Raw genomic sequence first — 22429 nt, 5'->3', positions numbered from 1 at the left:
TACTTAGTTTTATGTGTATTTTAGCATATAGGCAAAGCTTATAATTTTGCTTTTACATTTAAATTTCTCATTATCTCTCATCTATTATTGCAGTAGCTTGGAAAATATTTGATAGTGCAGAATTGGAGGACAGGTAATTTAAGTGGGCTTACCTCACTTATCCAGAAAGACAGTCTCGTACCTACTGCATTTTATCCAGCCTGATCAAGACTCAGGATTTGCATTAAGAAATTCTGATTTAAGCTTGAGATTTTTTTTTTAAATGAATGTAATAGCCTAACTCTTACTTATTCCATTAGGTCTGGATATGGAGGAAGGAAAAGAAGGCGGGACGTGGCTGGGAATCAGTAAGAAAGGCAAGATGGCAGCCCTGACAAACTATATGCAGCCACAGATTGATAAAAATGCAAAAGGAAGAGGTATGAAGGAGTAGAAATGGAGGAAGAAGAAAAGTGGACAAACAAGTTCTGGTGTCCTAGTAAAACAGTGATGATTACAATATTAATTTTTTTAACGTGACTTTATGGACAAATAAAATGGTTATGTGCTGTAAACAGAACTTGTGAACTGCTGACTTGGACTTTGAGTACCTGTGTGGGGAACTTGACTTGGATAATGATATTCTAATCAAGCAGGCAAAACCAAAACAAGATGTAGTGCCTAGAGCCTGAAGTTACATTCAGACAAGAAATGCAGCACCAACTGTCTTCTCTTGAAAGTAATTCTAATTAACAGAACAACTAGACAAGCATTGTACTAGATTTAGATTACAGTAGACTTTTTCAAGTCCTTGTTCAAATACCTAAGTCAGGGAAACGATGCAGCTTGGATTATGCTGGAGGTTAGCCTGAAAGATTATTGTAGTCCCTTCTGCCCTACACACTGATAAATCAGATGAGTAGATACAATAGGAAAGAAAAGTCTTCTGAAACCTGTGTATTTTTTTTTAAAGTAAAATAGGTCTGTTTGTAACTGTCATGTGGTACTGCGTTGGGAATATATTGCAATGGCAAAACATGTTATACAGAGGAACAAATGAACCATGTCATTTGTATTTCATTTTAGGGTCATATATCGGGGAAATGAAGCAAGACAAAGAGTTTGGCAAGGTGGGAGGAGAGGAAAGGCACATCCAGTATAGAATAGTTAGTAAATATGGATTCTGTAGAAATATTGACCAAGAGCTTTTGACTGAGTTCTTAAGAATAAAAAGTGAAGCTCTTAATGTGAACATGATACAATGCTGTAAGACTTTTAAAGGCTGGTTGGTCGGTTGATTTTGCTGGGTTCTTTTTTCACTCTTATACCCTACTGGTAACAAGAATCCTTTGTATACTGTTTGTTTTACCAAGCCTGTCAGAATAGTGAGCTCACACAAATTACTCTATGTACTTCTCTTTCTTAGGTGCTCTTGTAACAAACTTCTTGACTGCAGATCTGGACAGCTACTCTTACTTGAAGAAAGTTTCAGTAGAAGGACATCTTTACAATGGATTTAATTTATTAGCAGCTGACTTGAAGTAAGTCTACAAAACATCACAGTTCAAATGTCAAAGGGAGATACATAGTAGCACTGATGTACATATACTTCTTGGCACAGAAGCATAACAGTACAGAAGCCTGTCACAAACTAAAGTGAGAGCTCTCATTTTTTTGCTAATTGGCATGTAAGGTCCTAATGGTACTCTAGTCATAATTTCCTTTATTATTTTTTCATCTTTCAGATACTGGAGGGCTATCTTGTATTCTAATCATTGCTTCCCGCAAAACTTCTTGCAACTCTTTCCCTAATAGGTCATACTCAGTCTTTACCTTGAAGGCTGTGTGGCTTGTGTTTTGGAGAAAACAAGACCTTGGCTCTGTAATTTCTCAGAATTTATTTTTTTTCTCTGAGAGGTAGCATGTGGTGGCAGCATTAGAACAGCTGAAAGCTTTCAAGCTATTACTCCTGTCAGAGTGGCTGTATCATTAATCTTTGCTGAAACAGCACACAACAAATACATTAACTTCTTCAAGTTTCTGTAGCTGAAGAAAGGACCTTGGATACTTGATTATAATCAATGTGGCTGGCACATGCTTTCCCATGCACATGCATGTGTGCATGCACAAGTACATATGCTGATTTTTCTTTGCATTATGCCTGATTCAGAAGAATGGACATCCAGGGCTAAGTCATCTCCAGGCTATGGATCAATTCTCAGTTAAATGCATACTTCATGACCATAAGCAGGTATAAATTGCCAAGAGCACACTACTGCTTTGGCACACTTTCTGCAGAAGCATTAATCATATTAGACAACCTGATGGTGCGAGGCTTTCTCCCACTCAGCTTTTCTGCATGCTTTTGGGAAACTACATACTCTTAAAGCAGAAGGTCATAGTGTTTACTGTTTTCAGTGAAAATAATTTCTAGCACCCTATTGCTAACTGATCTTGTTTAGATTTTTCACTTTCTGTTTTAGACCACCTTCAGCTGGTACTTCAGACTTGCCTCCCACTCCCTACTCTCCCACTTACCTGCAAGTGTTTTGTCATCTTTTTTTTTTTAAGAAAGGCCTTTATTTCATATTCTGCCAGGCTATTAGTTTTCATTTTTTAATTTGCTATGATATGATAGTAAAGTGAAATGAAACTCATATAGGTGATTGAAGTCTAAAAGGATGAATACAGAAGACAGACACGTGCCACCCGTGAAGATACCAGGAGTGTGTTTCTGCTTGGTGTGCCCGCTTAGAAATAAGTGTATAGGTTATGTTTCCAGAAGTTTAATCCAGAAGCAGGATAGGCAGTTACAGGGTTTGCTGCTTCTCTGTTATTTTTACCCTCTACTCTACAAAGTTCATTATCCCACCAGAGACTTCCAAAATTTTTCTGTTGCTTAAACTAATTTTTACCATGGTCAGAGGATTTGACTTTTTGTGCTCTCTGCTGCATGTTGCTGCCTGGCTAGCTTTCATAAATTGGAAGGCTGTCTGTAACTGAAAAGATAAGTCTTACTCTGTTTTCAAGAAAAAAAGTAAGTTTGTGTGACGTAGCAAGCAGTAAGTTTGAGTTTCTTTGTGCTAATTTAGGTAAATAGAATAGTTGTAGTGGCTACTAGTATAATGATATTAAAGTAGATTTGATTGATGTTACTTGATAAGGCAGTCATTCATGTGTTGGTTTTGTTTGTTTATTCTTCTATGCTAGGCTGATAGGGAATTGTATGCTCAATTGAATAGTCTTTCTGAGTAATGCAGGTCATAATTCCTTGCTGAGCATCAGTCTGAAAGCTGTATGTGTTGATTAACTTCTCCATTTTGATATGTCCTTAGCCTTGGATACTCTGATGAAATGAAATTCTTGGCAAACTAATGATGCAGAGCAATTTCTATAAGACATGTAAACTTGTCATTTTAGGAAATTAGAAGTACTCATGAGAGAAATGTAGTATATAAATGGAAGCTACTTTTATATGTAACTAGAAAATGTTGCTGTAGTTGATGCTATTTTGTTGGGCCATGTTACTGTTAAACATAAAGATTGAAGACTATTCTTAACATGTTCTTCTGCTGTGTAACAAATAGTGATTGGCTCTGTTAGAGTTGTGTGAAATGGGGAGGAAACTCAAATGGAAAGTATAAATGAAGCACTGTTGGGGAGGGGTATATCTGAGCACATCATACTGCTGACTGTAAGCAGCACATTTAGAGACATTTACAGTGTTTGAGTTTTCAGGTACACATTTCAGGAAAAGAAATTTTTATCTTCTCTCTGTATTATTATGATGACACTATGCTAGATGATACAGGTGTCATGATGTGAGAAGGGAGAGCTGGAAACCACCATATGGGTTGTAAAACCTCGTTTATTTCCACAGCTTTGTGTGACTTGTTTTAAACATGCATGGGTTTTGACACTTTTAGTGTATCTATTTGCTCTGTGGCATTTCATGTTGTCAATTTAAACACTATTCTTCTTTTAAATAGGAATATTGTATTGGAAAAAATACTTAGTACTTCAAGTTTTCTAATATTTTCAATTTATCATCTTGCTGTATCTGCTGAGTATGAGTCATGAATACTTACCCCATTATGCGAAATGTACTTTTATGTTGAATGTATGGCATATGGCAAACAGTGTCTATATGGAGTCTTGTGGGGCTGTAAAACTAGCTTCTAAGAAGGCAGTGTTGCTACTTCTCCAATTTTGACTATCAGTAGGTCTGATCAGATCAGAGCAAGGTTATCAGAGGCTGGACTGGTCTCTAAGAAAATAGCCGCTTAAGATTAATAGTAGTTTTCCTTCTTTCTCCCTTTGTGATAGTATCTGAAGTAATAGTGAGCTGCTTTTGCTGATGATCGGGACAGCATTTCTGTGTTGGGGAAACCTGTGTTTATGTCCAACAAATCTAGTTGCTACAGTTGCTCAAACTTTCATGGGTATCTCAGACTTGTGTTAGCGCTGTTGTGGTAGCATCTCACTTGTGTTCCATACTGCCAAGTGGTTAATACAGACTGCCCTGAAGGACAAACTGAAGTGGCAGCTTCTTGTCACTCTCCTAGGAAGTTTAGAGTCTCTGACAGCTTGTCAGTTAGAGCCCGTATTGTTCATGTGCAATAAGATCCCTGTGTAATAGGAGTGAATCGCTTTCTCCATGAGGAATAGATGAATTGTCCCTTACAAAACAAGTCAGCTGTAGGGAGCTGCAGGAAAAAGTCCTTTTGTGTGAGCTTTTCTACTCTCCCCTGTGACAGGCAGTTTTCAGTGCCTCCAGGGGAAATGTAATAAACTATACCATCACCTGCATTAACTAATTTGGTAATGTATTGAAAACGAAGATTATGTACTAGAATGTATTCTTCACGTTCTGATCTGAAGAGTGAAGTTTGGCTAATAATAGGTTTTATCCTTGATAGATAGGACTGAGTTCCAGTTGAAACTGCAGATCCCCAAAACGGTGGGGTTGGAATGTGTGTGAGGGGAGGGGAATAGATACACAAATATATAAAATAAAATATATGTTTAAAAGTGTTTATATATATATATATAAAAATATATACTGTGTATATATATGTATTTTAATATGGAAATCTACAGCTTGTTAGTTATGTAGCAACATCATTGAGGTAAAAAAAAGCAAACTGAAGAAAAGATGTTTGGGAGAAGACTTAACTGAACTGTTGATAGTGCAGGGCCTCAAGATTAAAACATCTGCACAGTGTGACCAGGTTTTAGAAACATGGGCTGTCTCATTCAGTATGGTTATCAAGGCAAGGCTAGGTGGGAAGGATTTGATTGCTCTCCAGAGATTAGACTTAGGTGCCTTTCCAATGAAAAGTGAGATAGGGTCAAACTGCTGGTGTGGAAAGAATGTAGATGGGCAAGTTGTCATGATTGCTCTGTAAGCTCAGTTACATCTCTTCTCACTCAATGTCTGTCCTAATACCAGCTTCGGCAGAGTACATCTGTCTTGCTCCTTGTGACTTCCTCATGAAAATAAGGTGTCCAGGTACTTCTCTAATGTGTTCTGTACTACCACCTTTGAAATATTTCTGTGTAGATCCTCAGTCATTTGCAAGTTGAATGAGATGGACAGTCCAATGTCAAGAGAAGGAAAAAAGCTTCTGAAACTTTTTTATTTTATCTCTTCCCTCTGGTGTCAGCTTCTGCCTGACTCAAAAAAATAGGACAACACCAAAGAAATGTTTAGACACTGACAACAAAATCAGAGTAGTGCTTTAAAGCAGACTTTGTATGCTGTGAGTGTCCAGCAGTATTCTTTTCACCATTTTATCTGATGGTAGGTGGCATATGTACAAAAATGTTTGGGCTTTATAGTTGGTGATTTTGTGTTTTCTTGGGTTTTTTTAGCTTCAGAACAGAAAGAGTTTTCTGATTAGCTCGTGAAAATTGAACAAAAGGAAATTAAACTGTGAACTGTACTACTCAGTTGAAACTACTTTTCAGCATTTCAAGCTGCCAATTTCATCTTTTTCCCCTTGACAAAAAATACATGCACATGTTATTCATAAGACAATCCAATGTCCTTGTTGGTAAAATATTGACCCTGTTAGAAGATTAGAACTCAGTGCCCAGGGGAATGATCACTTGGTGATAACCACACCCTCTGGAGCTTTATGGCCTCATTACTTTTTCTCTCTTCTGTCCGTATTTTTTGTTGAACGTGACTTGGAGCCACCTTGAAGTTGAAGCAGGGCAGGGGTGCAGAAGGATATTGCTTATATTTCGTCAGCATTAAGAAGTAATTGTGGCAAACTCTGCATGGCTTTGAAGCACCTATTACTACTGAGATTATGCTGCCTAGAATATTTCCTAGAACATTTATTATTGCTTACAGTTTTTGACAGAATGATGTATCTAAGAGCATAATTTTTATGTAGTTATAGTTTCTTCTCTTTCTGCTGTCATCTATGACTGGGATTTAAAAAAAAAAAAAGTCTACTGGGTCCTATTGTCATCATTTATAATTATGCCTTTATTACTTCTCCAGTGAAATTGTTATCTATACTTGTAAAGCTGGGAGGGAAGAGAATCTGAGTCCAGGCCAGGATTTTGAGGCTATTGCTGTGATCAAGCTTATAGTGATTTGGTTTTTTGGTTTGTTGTTTTGTTTGGTTTTTTTTTTTCCCCCTCTTGGCTTCTGCCTGGATGTTCATCAGTACTGAGTATCTGTAAACAGTAGGAAGACAGTAGGCAGAGCCAAATGATAAGAGTAGCTGACTGGCCCAGTGAACTAAATTTTGGAAGTATCCCCATTTCCAAAGTCTTTTGGAAGGTTTTAGTCTTGTTTTGACAGAAGACAGCAGCAGTGTTGCAGTGGAGGTAAGGGTAATAGAAAATGTGCATCTGGGGGAGTGTGGCATGTAAAAACAATACGACACAGATGTCCTGAATTAGTGACCCTGCAGTTTGTATGTATTCCCCATCTTTTTGTTGAGCTTCAGGGGATCTTGTTACTGAATTTGTCAGTCATGAGAACCTCAGAACACATGCTAGATGATAATATTCTTTCCTATAAAAAGCCATTGCTAAAGAAAGTCAGTAGTGCCTCCTTATTCAGCATGCAGTCTCGTTTATGACAGGACTTGTCTTACAGCTGTGTTCAAGGGCTTGCTTGGCCCATTTGTCTACCTTGCCATCTAAAACTCTGTCTTTTGAGAGCTCAGGTGGTAACAGTTGCTCTGATTTTTTTCTCTTCATAGACCTTCTAAAGCAGATACAGGTTTGACAATTTGAAAAGAGAGTATTTAATGCACCAGTAAAATAGTTTGTGTAATTGCTGGTGTCTTAACTGGAAAAAAAAGACTATAATGACCTTAATGATGTTGCTTTATTTGCTTAAATATATTACAAGCATGTTATGTACTATAATTGCCACTGTAGTTTTTTTAATTACTCTAGTGCTAATGTTAAAATAGGCCATTAGCAGACAACTTTTTTTTTCCTGTTTTTTAACTTTGGTTTATTTGTTCTTCCTGTGCTTAGTTGTTGTCTGTATTGTATTAATTCCAGCTGGATTTTATTTATAAATAGTTTGCTCCATGAAACACACCAATTCAGTAACTTTAGGTGACCTAAAATACTTTACTTGCGTGTTGCTTTTTCCATGCCCCTCTTCATGGAAAATGCAGCGTGCCAGTGTACTCTTACAAGTATATGACTTTTTGTATCCTAGCATGTGACTGGGACCAAGAAGTCAGGCTGGTCTATTAATGACAGCTCAGCTCAATGCTCTCCTTTTTTAGCTGCCAAGGAATTCTTTCTAGTATTAGTACCAACCATGTGCCAACTCTAAATGTACTGTTTGGAACCAGGCTTGTAGGAAGGTGTCTAACCCCAGCTGGGTTAGACACGCATCATACAGGTTAACGTTGCTTTATGTGAACCATTAACTACCTGTAAAGAAAATATAAAGAAAGCTGAGAAGAGGAAAAACCTGACATTTCTAAAATGGCCAGTTGGTCCTAACCAAACCTTAATAAACAAGGACTTGAGAACTTCAAGTATAACTTCTGTTCAGTTTTCAGCCTGGGTCTAGACTTTATTTATTTAAGGCTTTGCAAGGACCATAACATGCTTTGAGGAAGTTGACTATCATCCTGTTTTTCAGAGGCTTTGGTTTTTGAATAAGTGAACTTGTACACCCAGATCTCCTCATAGAATGTCTGTTGACCCTTTGAACTCCATTCTTTTTTCACTCCTGTAAGGTCCCAGGCATCTCAGATATATAGCTTAGTATTTGCAGCCAAATAAAGTATGGCTAAACTTCTCTGGCTATCTATTTCCTGTCTCCTTGAAGACCAGGCAGAATCCAGGTAAGGGAAGAATGTATGGGAGTTTTATATTTGAAATTTTAGGAAACTTTAATAGTGTCCCATCTAGCTTAAAAGCAAAATATCTTGGTAAATTAACTGAGAGAGCTAGTAATAGGAAAAAGAGTCAGACTTCTCACTGTATATGGCATGACTACAAAAATTCTTTCAGGAAATACACCTTCTGCTCATTTTATCTCATCCAAATATTTCTGCAGACAAGTATACTGGCAAAAAAGTTTGCTGAACCGGCATAATAGGTGAATATTTCATTAGAGGTTTTCTTCCCTCTTCCAGTAATTTATTTCTAATACTTAACATTTTCTTTATTGAATAAGCTTATGTGTCTGGTGAAAACAGCTGTTGTTTTGATTGCTGTGTTTACCTGCTCATGAAAAAACTATACTCTTTTTTATGTGTAACTTTTAATTCAGACCTTGTTTGTACCTGAAGGAGTCTCAAGAAATAGAAGGGAAGTTCAGGCTGTTGCTAATAGAATTTATTTTTCTTCTTCCACCTGTGCTTTGCAGCAGCACTTTCTCATATTCATTGAAGATGCTGTATTTCTCTGCCTTAGTGTGTTTAAAAATAATAATTTAAAAACCCCTTTTGTCTCTGATTAAGAAAGTACAACTGTTATAACAGATTCCATAAATGGGTCACATACACAGTTTAATCTGTGGTAGTGGAACAGAAATTTGCATCTCAAGAAATTAAGGAAGGAAAATTCTGGTTGCATCTTGTGTTTTCCTTCTACTTTGTTTCAGCAGCTCTTGGTATGAACTAGCTAGGTGTTCCCAATGCAATACTCCAAACAGACTAAAGAAACAAATGGCCTTTTCACTAACATAACTTTTTTTTTTTCTTCCCTGTTGATGGATAAGAATATTTTTAGTGAATCACAAGTAATACATGCACATGAGAACTCTAGCAGAGACTAGTAAAAATCTTCAGTATATAAGAATTAGGGCCAGAACAGGAACAGAGTGATCAGTATTCAGTGCCCTGCTGAAACTGAAGTATGCTAGTTGTCACGATTCTGATGTGGGCAGTTGTCTGTGGAGAGTTGGGGTGTTCAGTGAGGAGTCTTGAGTTGAGCATAAGGTAAATTTGAACAAGGATTTTAATGTTGAAAAGAAAAACAAGGATAAGGAAAATAACTGTCTTTTAAGCCACTAGAGGAAAGTTCAAAAAATGCCACATTTCTTTTAACAGTAGATAAATTGTAAAGTGAATAACTGAGAGCTTATTTAACAACACAAGCAACAATACACAAATACCATCTGCTATAATTACTCTCTTCTAACTATGCTGAAAAACTTGGACATCTTTCTGTAAGGTACTAGGAAAGTCTCATGGGTTTGGGAGGAGGAAGGATAGTGCACAGAGGAGGAACGGCAGTTTTATTTTTGCTTTATGTGGTTTTTATATTCTTCCTCTTGCCTCTTCGGACGTGTATAATAAGTTACTATTTCCCTCTTCATTTGGCTGTTTTGCAAAGGATGCTATAGAATGTCTTTCAGAATGGCCTTTTAAGAAGAATATAAACAGCTAAATCAAGACTGCTTTGCTCATTACTAAGATTTGAGTAGCAGGTGCTAACTTATGCAGAGCAATTTAACTTCCAGTACATCGTTAATGAGATTGCATTCTATATACTGTTATTTGCATCAAGGTACAGATATGTCTTTTTATCCTAGGAAAAAATGAGGAGCTGGAAATGGCTTCTCTACTGTATTATGTTTTATGCTACTCAATCCAAATTCAATCTTAACTGCAAACTTTGTGTGTGTTTGGGTTTTTTTAAATTCAAAAAGTCTTGCCTGCTGTCTAAGGAGCTAGAGCTTGAGGGACAAATTAAAAGCTGAACTACAGTCAGAATGTATTTGTTGGTAACTGCAATAATACTCTCTTCCACTGTGAACAAGGAAATCACTACAAGGAAGTACAGAATTATATGACCTCATGGCTGTGTCCTGGCAAATTTAAAAAACAAAACAAAAAAACAACCACCACCCCAAACAAAAACAAACAAAAAACCCACCACCAAAAGCCACCAACTGGTAGCAGTCTGAGGAATCACTATTTCATGTCAGCTGATGGGATTGAGGGTTGCTGAGAGTGAGCCATGTAATGGCAATCCATCCCCCATCCTCTATTTCCCACAAGACACACAAGGCTTACTGATGACCTTAGTTGTTTGTTTTTCCTTATCACTTGATTTGGTTTTAGTGTTGTCAATATCAGAACAACTACTTAAAAATCTATGCTGTTTGGATATGCTGATATTGCCTTTGCCAAGTGAGAGTTACTTGCAAAGTTGGAAGCTGTCATTGAACATCATATGAGATCCTTCCTGCTAAACTGTGTGCAAGAGAGAACTTATAAACAGTAACTACAACTATCTGAAAACAGCCTGAAAATGCATATCTGTCACTTAAAGGACCCAACTATGCCCTACGACATTGCTGTAAGTGGGCCTAAAAAATTTACTTCTGCCAGATAAAATGTCCCACAGTAGTCAGCCTCTTAGAATGCAGTGGTGGTTCAAAAGAAATGATGGGAAAATGTTACTTGCTGTGATGGACTGTGCTTTTGTTTTGACATGCCCCTTTCCCCCAGGTAACTAAATCTCCAGTTATTCAAAACTGCACAGATTTTTGTCATTAAGCCTGGCTACTTTCATGCAGCAGTGCTGGGTTTTTACTGAATTTTATTACAGTTATGTTTAAAAATTATAATGGTACTATGTGATAGTGGTACAGCTAATACGATATTTTGAGAGGAAGAGAGTAATATAACTCATCAATTAATCTCTGGGCTCTGGTATCATAGTAGTAACAGTGGGAGAAACGATGTGTTTGAAGATTGCATGAAATTAGAGCATAATCAAATATAGAAGTTGATGGTTTTTCAAGGAGAAATTCTTGTTTATATTTTTCAGTACCACCAAAGGAGATGTAATTTGCTACTATGGAAACAAAGGAGAACCAGAACCTGTTTTCCTAAATCCTGGTAGGTTTTCTTCAGAAAGGTCTGAATATTAACTTTTTGTTATTTTAAAGGAGTCAGAATGTAGCTGTATTGCTTTAGTAATTTAGCTATTTAAGCATTGTCTTCACTAACTTTTTCTTTGCATTCTTTAAAAAAACCAAAAAATATTAAATGTCCTCAAATTCATTTAAGGATTTACTAATAAATTTCAGTGAAGAATCAGTAGTTCATTAAAAGCTTCTATCCATGTCAGTATACCCTCCTGCCCGGCAATTAGTGGGATGGCCCTTGGCTAACTACGGCTGAAGGACAGAAGTCTGTCTTGAGGAATGGAATTTTCAAAAGGTCGTGGATTTGACCCTAACTCTCCTTACCCAGCAGTGTTAAGGGCATAGTGTGACTGTGCCCACCTAGGGACAGAGTTGGCTTTAAAAAAAAAATAAAAATTATCTGTCTTATCAGGTGGATTGATTTAAAATTTTTAAAATCTAGTCCTTTGTTAGCCAACTACACAGAACAATACTCTAGAATTCATCACCAAAAAGCCAATTTAAATGGACAAGGACACATAGAAGCCTCTGAGCAGTGTAGCCGGTTGATAACAGTTAATGACAGTGGCTTATTTTGCCTGCTTAGGTTAATGCTGCCAGTCAGCAAATAGTTACTGTAGCAATTACAGCATAAATCCTTAGAAAACAGCTGTTAGATTTTGTACAGCTACAAGCACAAAACATGTTTTAATACAAACATTAAAAAAAAAAAAAAATCTGGCCACTTGTAATGAGAAACTGAATCACAAATTTAGGTATCTTCAGACTGTAGCAAAGAGTTCTGGTCTCCATGCTTCAACAGTAAATTCCTTTTCTGTGTGTGTGGCTGCCTTTAGGCAGAGACAAGCTTTGGAAATCTTTGTGCTTACTTGTTTGGACCGTGGTGAGAAATATAGGGTACCTCTAAAGAGAAAGCTCCTTCTTGTCATCAAAGGTTGCTTTGCAGTGTTTTTCAAGAGTAAAATCAGAGGCAAACATAAATTATGATTAATATAGCTAAACTGGAAGAGACTAGACTGCAAAAATGATGTTATTTTGTGTTACTATCTTCATAGTTAAGCAAACCAGATGTTAAAAGTAACTGCTGCAAATACGGATTAGAGTGAAACTGTGAAACAAGGTACTGAATATTAGCACAGAACAGTGCTTACGCACAGCCTAGTGTAAGCTGCATGCCTGCTCTAGTCTCCTGTTTAGGAATGGGGCATGTGTTTTATCGCTTACCTGCAGATAAAGATTAGCTGGGGAATCACTTAAATTGTATTAAACTTTGTGAAATCTGTAATGACAGTTGCAAATCAGAATACTCTTTGCACTTAAACTGATTCCACCACCCCTTTGTCCCCCCAGAATTATTTAGTAAGTATGTAGATACTATGCAGCTAGAAGTGGTCCACAGGGACTGGTCTGTAAACAGTTGATTGTTATTACTTTTTCTAAAACTTATCACATAATCTCCTTATTACAGACTTCATTAATTTTATGACATGTAAAGCTTGAAGGGTTAAAGTTGCTTTACAGAAATAAACTCAATGTTATGATTAGGAGCTATTTTGTGCTTAGGTTATGTAATACCCTAATGTTTCTATTAGTGTTGTGTTCTGGAGGAAAAAAAAGGCTTTGATATTTCACCTGATTTCACACCACAGTGTACATTGTGTTAATGACAGTGCTGAAAATCTCAAATTTAGCTAACTTTAGTAAACTTAAAGGGATGATGCTCTGCAGTGGGTGTTTTGGGGTTTTTTTGGTGGTTATGTGGTGGTTTTGTGGGCTTCCCCCCCCCCCCCCAATAAAACAGTCAGAAGTACTGGTCTAGAAGAGTTGGTTGTTGAGAAATGGTTACATTATTTTATTATGAGTTACACACCTAGGAGAATCTTACTATCTGAAGGGGTGTTGTATTTATTTTGTCACATGATATACATCTTTGATACATAATTTAATGATCTCACTTTTGAAGCAAAATGAAAGCTAGCAATAGGATGAATAAGCACATTATAAGATAATCATGATGAACTTGCTGATAATGTTTGGTTTTGTCCCTCAGACTATGTGGGATAAGGTAATTATAAAGTTATTTTTTGCATAGTACATAAATTAACTTTCTTTGCTCCAGAGCTTAATAAGTTGTTTGGGCTGTTTGGTTGTTTTTTGGTGGGTTTTTTTTGTGTGTGTGTCTAGGAATATATGGATTGAGCAATTCTTTGTTGGATACACCGTGGAAGAAACTTCAGTATGGGAAGCAGCTTTTCACAGAAGTGGTCAAGAGAAGTCAAGACCTTACCAAAGAAGACTTGGTGCAGGAGCTTCTTACAGTGATGAATAATCAAGAGCCGTAAGAACATGATAGCCAGAGTTTACTCAGAATTTGATATGACAGTTTGAAAATTGCATACAGAAACTATTTTGACATAAAAGAAACTTTAGCCTTATATTAATTGACTAAAGGTGGGTAATGAAAGGCAAAAGGAGTGTTCTTTCTCGCCACAGAGGCTGACTTTCAACAATATTGATTTTTAAGCAAGACACAGTAAACATTATTACTGTAGTCTTAGTACTCATAGACTATACGCTGATTTCTCTGTGCCCTTTTCGTTTAAAGATTGCACTTCTCTTAGTAAGGGTAATGAGTGCAAGACAAGGGATGTGTTAAGTTGCTTGCTGTAAGCTTTGTGGATGCTCACTATAAGGTAAGGTTCAGTTTCTTACTGCACACAGAGTAAGCGCTTGTTTACATAGAATCATAGAATAGAATCATTTAGGTTGGAAAAAACCTTTAAGATCATTGAATCCAACCATCAACCATGCCCACTAAACCATGTCCTGAAGTGCCTTGTCTATGCACTTTTTGAATACCTCCAGGAATGGTGACTCAACCACTTCCCTGGGCAGCCTATTCCAATGTCTGACATTGTAAAGTAAAGACAGTAAAGATGTCTTTACTTTAGTAAAGTCTCAGTAAAGACATTTTTCCTAATATCCAACCTAAATCTCCCTTGCCACAACTTGAGGCCATTTCCTCTCATCCTATCTCCAGCCACCTGACAGAAGAAACCAGCACCCACCTCACCACAACCTCCTTTCAGGTAGTTGTAGAGAGCAATAAGGTCTCCCCTCAGCCTCCTTTTCTCCAGACTAAACAACCCCAGTTCCCTCAGCTGCTCCTCATAAGACTTGTGCTCCAGGCCCCTCACCAGCTTGGTTGCCCTTCTCTGGACACGCTCCAGCAACTCAACATCTGTCTTGTAGTGAGTGGCATAAAACTGAACGCGGTACTCGAGGTGTGGCCTCACCAGTGCCGAGTACAGGGGGACAATCACCTCCCTGCTCCTGCTGGCCATGCTATTTCTGATGCAGGCCAGGATGCTGTTGGCCGCCTTGGCCTCCTGGGCAAGCTGCTGGCTCATATTCAGCTGGCTGTCAACCAGCACCCCCAGGTCTCCTGCTGGGCAGCTTTTCAGCTGCTCTTCTCCAAGCCTGTAGCGCTGCATGGGGTTGCTGTGACCCAAGGGCAGGACCTGGCACTTGGCCTTGTTGAACCTCATACAGTTGGCCTCAGCCCATCAATCCAGCCTGTCCAGATCCCTCTGTCCAGATCCCCCATGAGCAGGTTTGTGTTAGTAGCTGCTAGCTATTCTGTGTTCCTACCCAGAGTGTAGACAGAGGGTGGAGAAGCAAGCTATTTTCAGAGTTGAACCAGCTGCCTTCCTCAAAAGTGCAATTGGTTTAGCCTAAATGGGGGAAGGAGAAAAGGGGAGTATTTGCACAGTTCAGCTGTAGGCCTCTGGTCAAGGAAGTTCCCAACAGATGAGTTTGAGTATCTAAATAAGGTTCCTGCACTCACTCACTACTGGCTACGCAGTAAACCTCAGCCCATAACCTAGATCTTTAGAAGTAAAGGAAATTTTAATGCCAACATTCGTGCTTGTGGCATTTTTCAGTGGTTCAAAATAAATGTTTACACAATGACTCAGACATCTGAGCAATGAGTAGTAATTGGGAAGTCTACTAACCTGTCTTAATTACTTTTTTCATCTGAAAGAAGATCAAGTGATTTTGTAAAAAAAATTGTTAAACCTTTGTCTTTTTACTAGCAAAAGGTAAAGTATAAGATACAATACAGTCCAAATGATCTTCCCTTAACATTCAGTAATTCAGCATGATCTCATCTGAAGTCATCTGACTATAAAATGGAAATGTTTACTTACAAAAAGCAATATTGAAAACTAAGTCTGTAATCTTTCCAAAGCATGCTTCAAGAATAAATGATCATTTCATAATAAATATGAACACATGGATATGCACTAGCTCTGAACTTTCTTAAAATATCTTATTGCATATCACTTTATGATCACTTTGTGTGTGTTACAGGAATTAAGTGGGTACAATGGTTGGTTTACTCTTAGAATTCCCTTCTTTCCTGCTGGATACAGGTTTTTTGTCCTTTAGCCCCTCTCTTCTGCTTCAGCCCTGCCTTTGACTGTGATCTCAGGGATGTACTGCAACTCCTTCCAGTCTCCTTAAAACTGCTTGGAGTTAATAACTTGCTGTTATTAAGCTGGATAGCAGCCGGTTGTGCAGAGCATACAAGAACTGCCAGTGGTGGAGTGTGAAATAGAAGCTGACAACTCTCACGGGCTGAAGTGCCCTGCTATGTGCCTTCTCTGTTATATTGTGATATGCTCCAGCCATATGCCCAATACAGGAGTCAGAAGAGCTTAGTTGCTCTGTTTACACTAGAATTGCACCTAATCTTGCTTCTCCCTGAAACACCCACAGGTCCTCTTCTCCACCACAACAACAAAGAAAATGATCCCAGTTAGATGTAAAGGTCAGTTACAGTATAATAAATTGCACAGTCTCATCTACAGATCAGGATGAGCTCTGAAAATGGGCTTGAATTCATCAGTCTGTTTTGTTCTGCCCTCTTCCCCAACATTCACTGTACAGCTGATAGGCTGCTGAATTATTATTATTATTTAATAGGTACAACTGTGTCTGTGCTAGGAGGTAGAAATGGGATTATTTCTTGAAGATGGAAGAAGCTTAAAAATCAAACACGGAAACCTGCTATAATAATAGTTAAATTGGATTTTGATAAATAAAATTGGAATCTTTAATTACTGAAATAGGAAGCTGTACTTGCGGCTAGCATTTGAGAATATGTTCTGGTGATGTGAATGGAAAGCCAGGGATGTAGGGTTGCTGCAGTAACCTTTGTGACCTTAGCATCTCTTCTGTGGGATGCAGGTTCTTGTTTAATTACAATAAATGGAGCTTGATATGCTTTATAATAAAATTAAGCTTCTAAATATCTTTCAAGCTGTGATAGGAAAATATACCAAGAAATTTGTGTGTAAGCTTACCTTGTATTCTGCTGCATCTTCACAAATTTTATTTGAAGGATTGTCCCAGGTATTTTCCAGGTATTCCAAATAAGATTGAAGGAAGCAGAGAGATCTGTCTTTAATACAAAAAGAACTCCTAAAGTCTAACTGGAAAAATGCTGGCTTATGTGATGTGCCTCAAATTACTTGATCATTAATGTTTTAATTGAAACTAAAATACAGAAAGATAGACAAAGAATAATAAGGAAAGTGAAAAACTTGTCAAGATATGAAAAATATTTCTTAAAGTGAGACAAAAGTTCAAGAGCTTGAAAGAATCTCTTTGGGAAAGAGCTTACAAGCTGTTTTATCTTTGATTTTCCTCATACTTTAGTTTTGAACACAACTCACACTCTTGTACTTTTTTGAAAAGTGATTGTTATTTATCAACCACTTGGTCAACACAGCTTCGTTCAAGAGGGATGAATGTGTTAATATTGGAGAATTCTATCACTTTTTTTTTATTATGTTACTACTTTTTTTCAGTCAATTACCAGACCCTGCAATTGAAGACCAAGGGAAGGATTATATACGTCCTATATTGAACAAGTATGCAGCTGTATGTGTTCGTTGCCCAGGTTATGGAACAAGGTAAAAAAATCATAGTCAGAAATAGATGTGTACCGGATCAAAGCATATCTCAAATCAAAATTATGCTGCTATAAGTTTTAATTCTATAGTGACTGCTTTAAATTTGTTCAGATATTAATCAAGTGTAATTCAGTGAAGTATTTCCTTGCTCAGTATTCTGGTGTCTTAGATTTGCTACTGATGAGCATTTTAAGCACACATTATAATTTGTATTTGGTGGGGAATGTGACATATTTTCAGTTTGTCCAAGACAAGATAATACAGTTCTGCTTCTCCACTGTAGCAGCAGATCTGACCACCTCTAATTTTGATCTTATCAAAACATGAAAAGCTTTGAAAGCATGTTTTTAGCAGAAAAACACAATTATCTTCTATATCTGTGGAACTGCAGAACACATTTCTCTTCCAAGAGCAAGAATGTGTCATCTGCATAGCTAATACGTAGCTGCCATTTTCATACATTAAAAACCTATTACTCTTGTTCAAAAGAACATGTATTTCCACTTTCCCCTAACTGATGCTGCTGTTTTTACTGAGATATTCTCACTTTCTGCTCAGACTGTTCTACCAAAGCTGTAAGAAAAATAGAATAATGTAATGCATCTTGCATTTAATCCTCGATGGGACAAAATTGTAGGTGAACCCTGGTGCTGCTGGTAGGGAATTCCTACTCTAAAAGTGTGCTAATGATTTTGTCAGATTGGTCTCTGGCATGGTCAGCCATAGCATTTACATTGTAGAGATGTAAATTGATAAGCAGAGAGCACTCACTTCTAAGTATTTTAAGTTGGTATTCTGAGAAAGAAACCACTACAAAAGCTGAGTATCTCTATAAAATGTATTCAAAGAACATTTTAAATATGGGATAATGAAGACTTAAAATGGTAAAGAAGCATCTTCCTCCCCTTGCTTCACAGGTTGCAGGCCAGCTATTTCAAAGGAACAGGGATAACTCAGTAGAAATACTGACCTCTTACTGGTGAATTAACACTGTATTTCAAGTCTTCCCTGCTACTAGAATTGTACACTCACACTTATCTTTCCCTTAGCAACATGGCTTAGTGAATAGAGATTGTTAATTACGCCTCACGATATTCTTCTGAGGAAATGAAGCACTTTTTTTATATGAGTGAACAACTGTGAAGTGACTTGGGGAAGCCCACCATGTCAGTGATCTTTCTCTGGCGGGCTACTGCAGCGTCCATAGAGAAATGACAGCTTACACATGACAAAGTGGCATAGATGCATGAATGGAATCTGGTTTTCATGAAAACAAATTTCCTCTTTGGAAGGTTTCTAGAGAGAGTTTTTCTGTGGTTGTGTAGCAGTGTCCTATGATAATAATTAACTATGTTTGAATCTTAATGGACAATTGATTTGAAAGGAAAGCATGAAAGACTACTATTGATATGAATAACCCATCACGGTAAGTGTAGGCTGTGAAGAAAAACTTGGTTTTATGCTACTTCTGAATGGAACGCTTGGCACTAAAAAAGTATAACCTTTATCATACTCTCTGTAAATGAGCAGCTTTGTGTGTCAGCTGCTGCAAGTGCAACAGGGAATCAGAGCAGTGGAGTGACAGAAGAAGGGACTGAAAATGCCCAGTTGAACTTGCCAGGATGATTTCTGCCCTGCTAGTGTGGTGATGATGTGGTCAAGAAAAAAAAATGAGCTAAAATCTTTGGGGATGAGGGATGGGACCCTGCAAATTTATATAACGGACACAAGGCTTAACCTTCTACCCTTATGTTGTTTCAGGACTAACACGGTCATTCTCATTGATTCAGAAGGACGAGTTACTTTCACAGAGCGCAACATGATCAATGCAGATGTCAGCCAGTGGAAAACAAGCACCTATGAATTCAAACTGCACACTTAACAACTTTCCATTGGAATGGTTTGTAATAATAGCAATGAGAGAACAAGCCATTAAGCTCTAGTAAATGTTTTGTGCCAGCCTCCACAAGCTGAAAATAGCAAGGAAAGCAAAAGTTTAAATAAACTGGTAGCATACCCTATCAGGCTCGCAAATCCTTTGGATAAAACCAAAAGAAGAAAACCGTTTTTACATTAAGTAGGAACTCATAATCAGAAATAATTTTTTAAATATCACCCTGCCTCCAGGGCAAGGTCATCTTTGCCCAAAACAGTCATTGTTTTTTGTGGGTGGTGTTGTTTTTTTCTTCTTAAAGATGTTTTAGTAGACTCTTAAACATGTTTTCAGTTCTGAGGGGGGGAAACATTTGCTGCTTTTATTGTTCTATATGAAGGTTTTACCACACTTTGCTTTCCCTTCAACATATGCTTTTAAGATTGTATAGCTGATGCTAATGTGTGTCATATGAATGTATGTTATCTTTGTAGCATTAAGTGCTTTAATAACATTTAAACTTTTTAGCAGTGCCATGGTACGATGTTCTGCCTGGGGAGGGCAAAGCACGGGGCATTCTTTACATTTGTTTTCCTACAGATAGTACAGCAATACGTCTTATTTTTAAAACTTGATCTGAGAGTAGATAGGAAATGTAGTTTAGTGTCTGTTTGGTATTACTGAAAAAATCATGGGAGCAGATTTGCTTATCTTTGACCGGAATAAAATTATTTATATTGTGACATCCTGTTTCCTGATAGTCTAATTAGCAATATTGGTTTTCTTCTTTTCTTCCCCAGCAGGCAGATAAGGTACAGGTATCTGTTTGCAAAGAGAAGCTGAATATGAAGTTTACACATATCAGCTGGTTTCTACATGTCCAATTTTGGCTTCATTTCTTTATTGGTATAATATATTAAAGCCCAGAGTGACTGCTCATAGATTTTCTTTTTTCTTTTTTTTTTTAGTAAAAATAGCTATTTGTTGCAAGGTGACATTATTGTGGTCTTATCACTGAAAAAGTTGGGTATTAAGATGCACTTTGAATGTTCTAACACCTGTGAATTAAAAAGCTATTTAAATGCATGCTTTTTTCAATTATTCAGTGCCAGTATAGGTGATAAAGGATCTTGATATTAGCTAGAATCTCCTAAAACCCTAAGTTATTTTGCTGCTATTGGTGTTCTGTTTTCACTTATTTTGAATGCTGAATAGGAAGTTAGTAATGGATCACTGCTATTTTTTCTATATATGCTGAATGTTATTCTTTTTATAAGCCTCTGATTATTAATTAATTATTACAAAGTAGCAAGATTTCTGATATTCTTTACAAAGATGTGCAACTATTCTTCTGTACTCAAGCTTGTGTGTTTGAGCATTCTCACGTACGTGTGTGTGTGTGTGTCTGTAATGGAGGTAGCAGTAAATTAGACTTGCCATTGAGGTGAAGTATTGTGAAAGGCTATTCCCAGATTTGTAATTGCCAGGAGATGCTGAAGCAGCATTTAGTCAATTACTTCCTTTGTATTTGCATATTTAAATAGCTTCTAGATACCAGGACTGCTTGCATGACTAGTCACAGGTTGTTGATTCAGTACTATATAAATGACTTTTTGACCACTTTGATTGCAAGAAGATCAATACAGTCTTGTTGGATTGTACATGGTTTCAAACTTGGAGCCTTCCAGATCGTCTTTCTGAGCTGTAGGAAACGGTTAGTCCTTTTTTGATGACTGTTTAAATCATGTATTTGTATGAGTAAAAAATGTTATTGTTATTTTTAGATGCAAAGAAATAGCCATAGCTGTCTTAAATTTTAATTTTACAAATGCATATTTTAAAACAAAACTCTGCTTTGATGGCTTGCTCTTACTGAGAGTTTGCATAGCAGACTTTTTTTATATCTTAAGAAAAAAATCATCAGTGTGTAGTTGAACAACACATTCTCTTTGAAGACATTACCTAATTGGCAATCAAAATGGTTGCATGCTGTTTCATGCTAAAAGCATTTATAAACCTTAGGTTTTATAGTAGTTCTGTAACAATGAAAACTTATTCTTACTTTTTATATCCAGGCAAAAGAAAAGCAAGTCAGAGGTTAGATGTAAAAACAGATGATAATGATGTATTTTGCTTTGCTTGAATCAAAATTCCAGATCTGGGACTTGCTTTTTCTGACAATTAAAATAAACAGTAAATAACTAAAACCTCTGATGTTAATTTTTATTATGTGAGAATAGTTAATAAAGTGAGCTTTTTTAACTTCTTTTGAAGCTTATGAGAGTTCTGTCACTGGCTTCAGTGGAAACAGGATCAGGACTGCAGTGCAGATATCAGCAAATGGTGCTTGTCCATAGAAATGATCAGGTATTCATGAAGTGCCTAATTTACTGTATGCAAATTATAGTTGTAATGAATCCACTGGAAAAAGTAAACTGTAGCTAAAGTTCAAGTATTTTATTTTTACAAAAGTATTTTTAAGAATAAAAGGGGACTTTTAAATATTAGTTTTAAAGGATATAAAGGAAAAAAGTATGTGGAAAACTATTGCACAGTATTTTACTAAATTTGCTTATATATAACATCTTTTCAAAGTCATAAATTTGCAAGAAATTTCTGGTTCCTGTCTTTTCTATCAAAATGGTAGCAGAAGAAATTTTAAAATATCTGTAAAAACTCAGTTATATTTTTTTTGCTTAAAATTGTTTCATAATTGTTGTTTACATGTGTGTTCAAAACCTAGAATCAGAATAAAGTCAATCTGGTGACCAGTCTTTGTCAACATTAATAGATTGTGCATTTTTGCACATATGTTTATGTTAATTTGCCTGTAACTTTGTGTGGTAAGATGAAGTAAAATCTTTCATGAGGTATTAGCAATGCAAGAGCTTTAAGTCAAGTCTATTTCTGGTACTTAATTCCTTTTTAAGAGTGCTGTATTTTTCTGGGGTTTTTGTTTTGGGTTTTTTTTGGTGTTGTGGTTTGTTTGGGTTTTGGTTTTTTTGTTTGGTTGGTTTTTTTAATTCTATGCTGTTGCATGGTTATACTTGTCTTATCTAGGTAAGAAATTGGAAAATATTTCTTTAAAGCTAATAATCAGGTTTGGGGCATTTTGCTTTGTTTTCCAGGTTAGTAAACAATGTATTGACTGGAATGTTCCCAGACCAAGTGTCACAGTAATCAATTCTGTGAAATACTCTCCAACTTCTGACAACT

At 36.8% G+C, this 22429-nt stretch overlaps 1 protein-coding gene across 6 annotated transcripts in view; it reads left to right on the top strand.

The window, feature by feature from the left end:
• The window catches only part of TANGO2 (transport and golgi organization 2 homolog), a 42403-nt gene extending 20419 nt beyond the window's left edge, over nucleotides 1–21984 (top strand). For 3 of the 6 annotated variants that reach the window (XM_069795037.1, XM_069795036.1, XM_069795035.1), the window contains 6 exons: nucleotides 300–419; nucleotides 1406–1520; nucleotides 11260–11330; nucleotides 13544–13697; nucleotides 17236–17340; nucleotides 19102–21984. In XM_069795037.1, the coding sequence (XP_069651138.1) occupies nucleotides 300–419; nucleotides 1406–1520; nucleotides 11260–11330; nucleotides 13544–13697; nucleotides 17236–17340; nucleotides 19102–19222 (686 nt within the window). In that variant the 3' untranslated portion in view covers nucleotides 19223–21984. Of the gene's footprint in view, nucleotides 1–299; nucleotides 420–1405; nucleotides 1521–11259; nucleotides 11331–13543; nucleotides 13698–16141; nucleotides 16194–17235; nucleotides 17341–19101 lie in introns of all 6 variants that reach the window. The other 3 variants (XR_011326651.1, XM_069795038.1, XM_069795039.1) reach the window with 3 other exon arrangements.
• The last annotated feature ends 445 nt before the right edge of the window (nucleotides 21985–22429 follow it).

Source organism: Haliaeetus albicilla, chromosome 10, assembly GCF_947461875.1.
Source record: "Haliaeetus albicilla chromosome 10, bHalAlb1.1, whole genome shotgun sequence".
In the NCBI taxonomy this organism is placed as follows: domain Eukaryota; kingdom Metazoa; phylum Chordata; class Aves; order Accipitriformes; family Accipitridae; genus Haliaeetus; species Haliaeetus albicilla.
The sequence above is the reverse complement of the archived record's forward strand: the minus strand, read 5'-3'. Positions and strand labels throughout refer to the sequence as shown.